This window comes from Mesoplodon bidens (genome assembly GCF_964165515.1).
Source record: "Mesoplodon bidens genome assembly, chromosome: 3".
In the NCBI taxonomy this organism is placed as follows: Eukaryota; Metazoa; Chordata; class Mammalia; order Artiodactyla; family Ziphiidae; genus Mesoplodon; species Mesoplodon bidens.
In genome coordinates this window covers 57,275,946-57,288,343 of record NC_138178.1, presented here as the reverse complement: position 1 = coordinate 57,288,343, position 12,398 = coordinate 57,275,946, and the positions used below count along the sequence as shown (strand labels likewise).

Sequence of the window (12,398 nt, the reverse complement as noted above, 5' to 3'; positions counted from 1 at the left end):
TGAAATAGACATTGGGAGAAAAATTTGACATGGGCAATTAAAAAATTCCTGGGAAGAAGCAAATGTTTATCAGGGAACATCTTCATATCACCTAAATTTCACCTCTGCATTTTATGGAACATAAAATCTGATTTTATGGCTTGAAATATCAGTATATTTTAACTGTCTATATCCTCAATAGTGAGGATGAAAATAAACAATGAATTAAAACATGTAGGCTAGGAATGTTTGGAAAAATAAAACTGCACACATATCACTCTTTTGGACTCTTGCCAATTAAAGGTTAGAACCTGAAGTTGGGGTAATAACCTACTGCTGTTTTTTTCTTTGACCAGAGATCTCACACAAAATCTGGATATTTACAGTTTACTAAAATCCTTGATGTTCAAATTTCAAAAAGTTCATGCAACAAAGGATAGATTCCAAACACCTCTTTTCAAAGAAGGCAAACTTTTTAGGTTTAATTTTGCAATACTAGGTTGGTCTAGGCATAATTAGCACATTAATACATAAATAAGACAGTGATATCTATAGTGTGAATTTAACACTGAATATAAAACCATATTAAATTGTCAAAATTAGGATTAATAACAATATACTCAAAGGATTTTAAAACATGAATAAAATTAGGTGTAAAAACTCTAGTATTTTGACATTAACTTTTGAAAAACGTTTAATATTTTAAAACAGTTTTAAGAACATACGCTTTCTACTTTATTACAAGACAAATACTCTATCCAGAGCACAATTTATTACTACAAAATAAACGTATGTTTAAAAGACAGTCTGTCAATTGAAAAAAAAACCTCACACACATTAAAATAGCAGGTTTCCAGGCCAAGTTAAACAAAATATTTTCTACTTGACAAGCTGCTTACATTTAAATGAAAACAGGGCAATTGTGGTCAATAATATAGATTGCATATAATAAAAAGGACCTTAGATCATGTTAATACAAGGATCAGAAAGCAGTAACTTAAAACCACCCAATTATTTAGCAAACTTTCAGATACAGCAAATAAATTAATCTGTTTTAAATGAATGCTCAGATAAGTAGCTTTTTGACCTATGAGTAAGTCTCACTAGCAGCAATCACAGCAAAGCAAGGATCTGCTGAAGCAAGGCAAAGCACCCAAATCAAACAAATGGTATCAGTAATCAAAAAGCATTTGCAAAACATATTTCCTTGGTTAGTAGCAGGGGGTTCTGAGCAAATGCCACCTACAGCTTCCTTCATACTTTGATATACAGTGTATGGGGGGGTGAACACATGTTTCTCTTACCCATGAACAAGTTGGGTATTTTGCTTTTTAACAACAGGATATTTTCATTTCTGTACTGTCTTGTGAAAAAGGCCAGTTATTATACTATTAAGAATACATGTCTTTCACTTAAAATCCTCTATTATCCACTTATGTTTAACTTGTATTGGAATTTAAGAATGCGTCTTTATTGAGACAAGTAATATGTCATCATTTTGTTCAGCTAACAGGCCTGACAGACCCTGTCTCCTTGAGTTAAGAACAGCAGATCTCTATTTCGTACATTGGTGGCAAAAGGTGGCAGAATAAATGAGAAATGCCAATTGGTAGTAAAGATTTTTAATCCCAAAGATGCAGACTTTCCTTTTGCCTTGGCCTTAATTATTCTATTTGGTCAGATGATGGCATATTTTTTCAATAAAAGTGATCTCTATATATTGCAATAATTTATTTGGATGCCATTGTTATATATTTTAACAAATAACATCATTATTCACTATATCTCATATTTTTGATCCTTTTTACTACTCATCACCTTCTTTATTTGAAACAGATTTTTAACAGATAATCTTGATCATTACAACAATATCTTGCTTGCATTTTATTCAAATAATTCTTAAAAACAGCTTAAAAAGCCGTTTGGAATAACATCAAGCTTGCCATCAATCAAACGAAAAAATTCCGCTGGCGGTTGTATAAACATCAGATCAAGTCTGATGTTTTCAAGGATTTCAGAGTGAACCATAAAAAACTCCATTAACTTCTGACAAAGAATGCAAATTAATCACAACATGGGGTGAAATGAAATTAAAGGCTCTTTTCTAATCAATGACAAGGCAGGATGAAATATTTGTTACTCTCTCTGCACTCAGACTGCCTAGGATGTTTGCACTTCCCTTGCAAAGCCCCAAATGTAAGGTGTGAGTACAGATTTACCCAGTTGCTGTTTAGCCCCCCCACCCCCGCACCCCAGAGCTATCTGCTTACAAGTCGTGGAGATTCACAAAACACACTAATCATCTGAATCTCAGGTGCATCCAATTTGTTATTCACACTCTCCCATGCCAGTGAAAAGCCTGGCGCAGACAGATGCACCAGGAACCCTAAATGACAGTTTTGGCCTCCGGAAGTACAATCACTACAGCAAAATCTAGTACAGCCTCCAGGTGAAATGTCTGGAGCTCCATATGGAGCAGGGAAAATTAACAACAAGATGAAAATCACTGCAGCAGCAGGGAGTCGGAATTTTTTTTAAAAAAATGAAATTTAAAGATGAAGAAAGAGAAGTAATAAATTAATGGGGTGTGAAAACATTCAAGGCTTTACAATACCAGGGGCACTATTTGCTCAGATTTTTTTCCTTTTTTTAACTTCAGGTCATTTTGATGTAACTTATTAACCAAGATCAGGAAATGTAGCCAAAAGGAGAAGAACATTTTTACACATGCAAAAGTACCTTAAATACATTTGTATCTATATTATCTTCACTTTCCTGTGGCATCTTGCTTACCAATTTCCAAATGCCAGAGCTGGCACATTCCCTGAGAAGTCTCCGTAATGGATTTACTATCATCCTAATGCAGGGTACTGTTGTAAAGTCTGAATGAAGGATGACAGTTTTTAGCAGGCAATCTTTTTCATTTCTCCTAAATTATGGTATCATTAAACAAACCATTGCCCACCATCATGTTTTTTAAGTCAACTGGATTTGGATCTACATGATTAACTATATACACAGCTCTAGTCCTTGTCCGGACTTGCACATTTTTCCCGATGACTATTAAAGCTAAATTGTTCAAGAAATTGAGATACTATCTGTTTACCAGATGTTTAAAGACACAAGTTTTCATTATTCTATTGCAGAATATCCTTCACAGGCACCCAGAGTTTAATGGCACTGGGGTCAGTGAGAGCTCTGGGTCCCTCCAGATCCATCACTCTGCTAAACACATGGTAAGAAAAGCAAAAGGGCTCTAGGGAATGGTCTTGTCATCATCTTCCATGGCACAACCCTTCTCATCTACACAGGAGGCCTCCTGAGGGCAGAGAAGGAGAGCCAGGAGAAGGGCTTGGTGGGGCTGAGCGGGAAGGAGGGCAGTGGTTCGAACAGCAAACCAAAATCAGAGTTCACAGAGCCAGTCATCTGGTTGAGTCGCCTGCAAGTCCTAGATCTAACTGTACCCATTCATCCCCAAGGCAAGGCACCTCATCTCTCTGAGACTCAGTCTGCTCACCTGGAGGCTGGAAATAACAGTCCCGAGTCAGATAACAGCAAGTGCTTTGGAGCTGGATGTCGGAAAGGTGCTAGGTGAATCTGACATCGTTGTTCCTCCTATTATAAGCTGTAGTAATAAGACCGTGTATTTATAATGGCTCCTAACCTTTCTTTCCATAGAGCCCTAAACTGCATGCCAGTGAGGCTATGCAACTTTAAGGCCTAAAGGAAACTAAAATAGACAGTGTTTTCAAATAACAGATAAAAACCCAACCCCCCAAACAATGAAATTCATGGAGAATGATTATCTCAACAAAAATCCAATCCTTTAACCTTTATGTTGGTCTTGGGCTACTAACTCTCCCTGCTATCTTCCCAACACCTCACCCTCATCTGTGTCCCTACCAGATACACAATGTGTCACCGGCCGTAAGAGACGCTGCTAACGACGCTGTCAGCAGCACTGACGCTGGGCTGGGGGAAGGACGAGTCTGGATGCTGGCTTTGCCTCCCCTCTTTCCCTTCTGCTCATTTTACACTCTGCTCCAGCTGCAGCTGGCAGGTTGCAAGCACATCCTCTTGCAACCTTTGGTTGAGGATTAGAAATTCATATCCATAATCTTATTTGATCTGCATACTTCTAATCAGATAGGAAAGGCAGGTATCAGGATGCTCATTTTAGAGATGAGGAAACAGGCCAAAGCAAGAATTAAGGCCTGCAGTGACCGGAGCTTGTTAGAGCTGGGTTCTAATCCTAATCTTCTGGCTCCTGGTCTAGAGTTCTTTCAAACAGGCCAGTCTCCTCAGCTTGCCACTAGTGAAGGCAGCTGAGATCTGGTTCCCTGATTTGACTTTGAGTACCCAGCCCTGGGTACAGAAGGGATGCAAAACTGTGAGATCTTAAGGATATATGAAAATCTTTCATGTGTTCAAGGGCCAGACCAGTGGGTAATAATTAAGATGAGGCAGTCCTCAGCCTGGTAAATAAAGCTTTGACTCTATGGCTGCTTTGTAAACTAGTGAGTTACCTATCACTGGAGGTGTTCAACTTTGTTTTTTTTTGTTTTTTGTTTTTGTTTTGTTTTTCTGGTACGCGGGCCTCTCACTGCTGTGGCCTCTCCCGTCGCGGAGCACAGGCTCCGGACGCGCAGGCTCAGCGGCCATTGCTCAAGGGCCCAGCCGCTCTGCGGCATGTGGGATCTTCCCGGACCGGGGCACGAACCCGTGTCCCCTGCATCGGCAGGCGGACTCTCAACCACTGCGCCACCAGGGAAGCCCTCAACTTTGTTTTTCAGAGATACTGTAGAGAGGTTTGATTCGATGTTGTCTGAGATCACTTTCCACTCCTGAGAGTGTGTGATTCACTCCTGCCTATTCCACTTGGGATTCAATGGCCCCAAACCACCTACAGTACAACAATGAGCAAATCAGCCATCCTGTTTGTCCAATTTATAAGGGGAGGCTATCACACAGAGTGGTTAGGGGTTCAAATGAGATAATATGGGGCAAAGAGAAGGTATTATTTCATAATCCAGTCCCTGCGATACTATCAAAATAAACATTTTTCTTCATGTGCTTTATTTGAAGGCAAAAGGGTAGAAAAGGAATCTATAAAGTAACCTTTCCCAATCTTCAGTCTATATAGTACAAAGCCTGTAAAATAAATGCCAACTCCATCAAAAGTTATTAATGATTCCAGCAATGAAGTGCACAAACTTCTGTTGAAAGACCTGGGAAATAGGCCTGATGGCATCAAAGCTGCTTCTATTATTTGAAATGAAAGTCCCAATTTGGTGACAATATTCTATCACAATTCAAGGAATACAGTTTTCCCCTCACTCTGGCATAACAGTGATTGCTGCCTAGGGAGTTCAGCACATTAGACTTTTCCAACTTCCACTCGACTGATCAAGTAAACATATACTTAAACATTCCAGAAAACAATACTGCAAAGGTAGACAGCCTCTTTCTAAATTCGACCAGAGCCTTCAAAAGCTTCATTTGTCAAATGCAATCATTTCTTAGACTTATCACTTGTCAAATCTCACTGACTAAATACTCTAGGCATTAGGAATCTCAAGAATACAGCTACATTCCCAATCTTTGGTATTTTTTTTTTCTTAGATGGCTTATAGAAGTTTTCTATTAAGACTTGTTTGAGAGAGAAGTTATACAGTGCCTCTTCTCTTCATTTACAAAATTTGAGGGGATTGCACACACTGGCCAAACAGTGAATTGTTTAAAAATTACTGACAGAATAAGAGGCTTACCAAGATAAATATTCTAATGAGCTATAAATCCTGAAAATGTGATTTTAATTTGATGGGCTACCTAGAGCTAAGCAGCAAGGCTGTACACAGTAAAATCTCACTAAATGCGAGCATGCATGCCAAGTGATTACACTTAGGATCTTCTCTTTAAGGAAAAGATTATGTTTAAACAAAGAATCCTACAAATTTGAAAAGTGAGACTGACACTCTTGAACCTAACAACTTGGATGATTTCCCTTCCACTTATCTGATGGCTTTAACTGTAAAAGAAAAAAGATACAAAAGAGACATTTCAGCGTGTGAAGGGGCTTTAAATGTCCACATGGGTACCAGGACAATTTGCTTAAAGCTGCTTATAAAGATGGTAGAGAGAATGGGTCCCATCCTATTATTCAATAACCATGTTTGTGATGCATCTGTATAATCTAACCATGCATAAATTAGTATGTGTAATACAACACTTATTTGCATAATAATAGCAAGTTAATAGATGCTTAAAGAGCAGAGACCAACACCACCTTTAAATCAGACATGCCTCCAGGCACTTTGGCCTGTACAGACCAAGATGCCAGAAAAACAGGGAGCATCAACCAACAGTCAAACCATTCATTTTTCATCCCTCTAGACATTTCACTTATTTCCCCCCACACACTGGGGAATCATTTTCAAACCACAAAATAGCTTTATATTTTAAGCGCTAGCACCCTTCTATAATAAAAATCTTAAAGAAATTACTATAGAGATTATTATCAGCAATGGTAACATAATGGACATTTTATTTTCCTAGCAATGTAAATAGGAAGGGCAAATTTTTTAAAAAGAAAATGTTCGAAATCACAGCCACATAAAATTGGGGGGCCCATCTATTTGCTTAGCAAAAATAATGACTTAGATTAGATATTTTCACCCTTCACCTCAATCCTTTAATTCAAATAACTAATTGAATCCAAAAACGCAAATAGTGTATCAAGAAAAGGTTGTGCCCCTCTTCCAACCTCAGTAAGAGCACATGGTACTGGGTTGGGATGAGGAAAAACATTACCAGTGTCACACAAAGGAAGAGCACAATGATGGCTTTCAACCTTTAACAAAGAAGAAAACAATCTGGAGTATAAAAAAATCAAAAATCAATACAGACTCCTAAATGACTCCTTTAAGATATCACTTTTCAATTTAACAGGACAGATTTATTTGTATGTGGCTCAAATGTTCACAATTGCTCCCTGTACTTCATACATAGGAATGAATGTCACAGTGGAAAACGGCAGTAATGAACAATCTTACCTGAGGATATGGAAACCTCCCAAGAGCAAGCTGAGAAAGGAAATAATATTTGTCTAGTTATAGATTTGCATGCAGGGCAGATCTTAAGACAGACAAGTACTAAATTTCAGAATTACATCCAGCAAATATAAAAAGCTCACAACCTTAAATGCACAAACTAAATTATTGCTGTAATTACATTGAAAGCTATATATAGAATGAACATTTACATTGGACAATGTTGTATCCCTGATAAAATATTCTATTTTTAACAACTAAACACTACCCCTACGTAGTTTCTCTTAGGAATATTGTCAGCTGTACGGGCATTATTCACATTTACAAGTGTACGACAGTTTCTTCTAAACAGAGATGTAAAACCATAGTATACTGTCGGCTTTTCCTCTTGTAAAAATGGAAACACTTAATTGCTCCTAGCCCACAGCTCTGTAGAATTTTCAGTTATAAGTATTACAGGAAGAGTTGTAGGAAATGGGGAGTGGGCCATGTGAAATAGAAAATTTTGCCATTATTTTCATTTATTTGTTAGTTTTTTTCATCCATTCATATTTAGAAGAAAAGAGCTACTACTAGTGGGAAAGTGGCAGTTCAAGACTGTGAAGTTGGAACTATAAGTCTGAAATTGGGTAAGTGAATCCTTACAGCTTCCTATTTTATTTATTTGTAAACTGCTATGTATTTCTAGGCCACTCACTTAATTTTGGTCTTTAAATTCTCACCTGTGAAAACAAAATGATTCAACCAGGAATAGGATTGATATGAAGTGATAAGATCAAATTTACCAAACGTACCATAATTTATTTAAAGAAAACTGTGGCTAAATTTTGCAACTTCATAATGTGGCCCATTGTCAGGTCTGAAATCCTTTATAGGTATTTGTAAATATTTTCAAAGTAGAATCACTACATCAGGAAACTTTGAAGCTAGAATGGATCCAAGGAAACATCAATCTATTTTACAGATTAGAACCCCAGAGTCCCATTGAAGATGTTTCCACACAGTTAATCAGTAGAAGCCTGGGGACTGACCCCAAGACTTGCAACTTAATCCAGGGTTCTTTCCAGCATATTACATTGCTTTTCTAGATCTTGAGAAGTTGTGCACTTATCTCAAAGACACTGACACTGCTCAAACATTTTTGAACTCCTCTTTTGGAACTGTGTTTAGAATCATTTCAAGTCACAGAAGAACAACTACTTCATTTTATTAGAACTGCATCTTATCTTGAGCTTAAAATTATACCCTTCTGCTTTTCGATCATGTAAATTATTTGTTGACTAAGGTCTGAATGGCCTACGGGTATTACCAAAACCCAAAGCCAACTTCAAAGAATAAATATTTTGTTCCTTAATAAGGATAGACATGAAGATGCTGAGGTTAATTTTTAAAGTTCTAAAACCAGTTTGAGCAACAGCAATGTAATAGGAATAAACCATATGACCATGTAAGGTGACTACTTGGAAAGGGCCAACACTCATTTGGATGTGTGTGTGTGTATATATATATATATATATATATATACATATATATATATATATGAATACTTGGTAAGATTTGTTACCTTGTACTCATTTCTTGTATACTCAGAATTCTCAGATTTTCAAGACATAAAGTTATACTATCATTGTTTCATTTGGTGGATGTCATTAATCTGTTCAACTATAGAGTGAAGGAAAGAGAGTGTGGATGTTAATCAATCTCCCTTTCACAGTTTTGTGTGATTATGTCTGTTGTCTATATGCTGCTATTAATTAGGAAGGGGAGGGACTCAGCTCTCCACGGCCTCCACTCCACCTTCACCCAATACAGCCTATTGATTTGACTTACATTCTGTAAATACAGTGTGTTTCTGGCCAATGAGAATGTGCACATTGATTCAGAAGGAGCCACTATGGTCTTTTGTGGCAGTAATGGGTGGGCTAGGCATTTGCACCATTCTGTACTGAACTGACAGGCAGTGACAGCTCACCAAAAGCTGTCACCTATCATCACACCCATCTGCAGATTATGAGTTTTGCACATTCTTTCATTTGGAAAAAGTAGCAAGAGGAGGGTCTCTGGTCTGCAAAAGCTGACAGCTTAATAACTACTAGAAAGTGTTTAGAACATCCTATCTGAAGTCCTTCTACAGGTGCTGCACCATTCACTCTGGTACATGTTGAACATGTCATTAGGGCCTATGGAAGAATTCTGTCCATGTAGCTTACCAGCAGAAGAAACTTGACCACCATATATACAGTTAAGGTCTAAACTAGCTGGCCAGTGCCAACACTGGCCATTGGTTCTTGTAGATTAAAGAACTAAGCAATGATAAAAGGAAGACTTTAAAAAAAAAAAAGAAGAGTGGGATGAGGTGAAAAATGTGAACTTTTTCCACTTCAACACAAAGCCTCAAATTCTCAAGTCATCACTGTTCTATGGAGAGGCAAGGCTACAGCAGACTTGGGAATGTGTACTCATCTACTTGGCCCCCTGTCACAACTGGTAAAAGGTAATTAGGCTGGCTGATGATATTCATTTACTCTGTAAGAGACCTCCATCAAGAGAACAGAGAGAAAATTCAGCAGGGAGCCTCTCTGTACCAGCCAGCTAGGGAACAGGTGGCAATGCTTGAACTAGTGACCTCAACATTCTTGGAACTGGCTTTACTTATGTGCACTTTCCTGATATCCTGTGGAAGCTCCGTCTTACTTGTCAACTACATTCCTGCGAGGACTGTTTCTAAGGCATCTTGCAGGTCTGACCTCTTTTCAATCTGAGGGCAGAGAATGGTCCCGTGTTCTTGACCAGAGATGCGCAACAATCATTTCCTCTCCCACAGTGTCACCACTGGGCTGCTCCAGTGGCAAGCCAAGGATTCCAATTCTGCACTAGTGAAAACTGGCAGCGGTACTATAAGGCTGGCACCACAAGCAGTCATTTTAAGGCCCTGGGAGAGGGAGCTGCCTTCCATGTATGTCTCTGCCCTTTCAGGTTTAATGCAGCTGCAATGTTTATGTTCTATACTATTTGTCTTGTGGCCAAATAGAAGGAAATATATAGCTAAGCCCTAGAACCTTTTTATCAAGTTCAATTAGGAGAAGGTAAAAAAGGAAAAGGGCTCTTAGCAGATATGGATATGGCTGAGGCTGTCAAAAGTCAAAATAAACACTGAACCCTTATGGGGAAGAGGGAGCACATATGCTATGAGTGAATATTTCAGAGACAGATGGACCTGGGGCCATTCTGTATCTTTTATCCTTACTGGTCTATTAATCTACTTGCATTTCCCCAGTTTTTATTGTCAAGGTATTATAAATTAGGAAACTTACAAAAGAGAGTATGTAATCTTCTCTGAAATGGCCTGCAGATATGTCACTGTACTAAATGTGTTTCAGATTTAATGAAGCTTTAATGTCCTTTTTAATTTTGCCTGTTTCTGTATCACCAGGGGTCGGGCAAGGCAATCAGCACTCAAGAGGGTGGTTTGGTTTAAAACTAGGAAAAAACTCATTTGCTTATGAGTTGCACTGTATTTTCTTAATTAAATTTACTGAGTAAAATGGTTTAAGTTCAGCCAACCAATGACCTTTGTATGTAGATGTAGATTTATAAATAGGTTAAAGAAGAAGACAAAAAAAGAATCACAACAAAGCAAACAGATTAGGGCTTAGCCAATGGAAGTCTTTGCCCTCTTTATCATCTTTACAAAAGAAGCATTTAAATTCAGGAAGCTTAAGTCCAGTTAAAAAAAAGTATATTGAAAAATGTGGGCGCACAGAAGTGCCAACAATTCATCAAATGACTCTTAACATCCTTTTCATTCCCAGCAGGGGAGCGGCTCACATTGTAAAAGATTTGGAAAAGCTTTATTTATTTTGGGGAAGTGGAGGTAGAGATGAGGGAGGGAGAGGATTCTATTTAATGTTAAATAAAAAAGTGCATTTTAATTCTAAATACATAAGATTCAGCAAAGTGTTAAATACTCTGTTCGTTGTGGGAGATTTACTATGCAAAAGGCAGAAAAAGAATGCTCTAAAAACATTTACCAGTTGGGAATACACTTAAATAACAGTAAACCACTAACCTTTCACTGTAAAACTAGGACTGCTCCTTAGTGTTATCTGATTGATCTTTGATTTGTCCAACCATAATCTATGAACTACTCTTGAGTTAGCAGTATCTGAATATGCTGGACTTTATAATTTAAGTAACCAATATATGTGTGAGTGTGATTAACAATTGCCAAATACATAAGAAATGTATGATAGAAACCTTTGTATTTTAACAAAAAGGGTAGAAGATATTTATTTACAAAGCAACAAAAATGGCTTCTGTTGACAATAAGAATAATTATTGTCATGAAGTCATAAATGATAAAGAGAAAACATACATTGTAACCAGAAAGCAAGTGCAGGACAAAAACTCAGGATATGTTTTTGGTGATCAACTGACCAACTGAGAATATCAACAATGTGGGAGTAGCTTTAAATTTACAATTATACTGAAGAGCACTGGATTTTATAAATTCTTAATTTAGACATATTCTATGTTTCTCAGCAAAACTGCAAATTGAAAATAATCATTTTCAATATAGCCAATGATCTAGTTGAAGGAGGACTTTATAGTCTGAAATGTTCTAAAATTTGTTCTTAATTACCCTTGTGCACATTTTACACAATTAAATTTCCATCGAAGGATTTTGCATTTAGATTGTGCACTGCAGTTAAACCTTTATTTTATAGAAATGCAGCAGCCACTTTGGGACATTCAGACACAGGGAAACTTTAAAAAATCAGACTTAACTACTGGATTACATAAAATTCCCTAGGTGAGATTTCATCCCAAGACCAATTTACACAGTCCTAGAGAGAGAGTTTAAATCATCTGAAACTATGCTAGCGAAGGACCATAATAAATACTAAATACCTCAAAATCTACCCTAAGATTTTTCTTTTCTTCCCGTGTATCAATTTCACTGTCCTCTTACTGTATGGTTTAAAAACAATCCAAAGGATATAACAGCAATTTACCAGTGTTAAAGTGCTTTGGAGGTTAAATTGACAACAAAGAACACAGAAACACAAAGCGTCTTGAAGTAGGGTTTCAATTAAATGTGGAGGATTTAGTAATGCAGTACCAAAAAAAGAGTTACAAATTAATTTAATCTTCTGCCCATAGTTTGCAGCTGCACTCCGAAGTGTCTTGGGCTTAAGAACAAAGCCTTGAAAGGCCTCGGAGTGAGGAAAGCTTCAATTTTTAATGTATAACGCCATTAGCTGATAACTTGTGGAATGTGCAACCCCTGCGGAGGGGCATAAGTGCGAGTAACAGAGACGGATGAAGTGACATATTTGTTCATGTCTAGAACTATGAGGAAGAGGGTTA

The 12,398-nt window shown here is 37.5% G+C and overlaps 1 protein-coding gene across 2 annotated transcripts in view; it reads right to left on the bottom strand.

The window, feature by feature from the left end:
• MAP2K5 (mitogen-activated protein kinase kinase 5) overlaps positions 1-12,398 on the bottom strand; it is a 259,237-nt gene that overhangs the window by 73,807 nt on the left and 173,032 nt on the right. The window contains exon 17 of one of the 2 annotated variants that reach the window (XM_081228777.1): positions 7,032-7,061. The exons of the other annotated variant lie outside the window; for it this stretch is intronic. Within the exon in view, the coding sequence (XP_081084903.1) occupies positions 7,032-7,061 (30 nt within the window). The remainder of the gene's footprint in view (positions 1-7,031; positions 7,062-12,398) is intronic. 2 annotated transcript variants of the gene reach the window in all.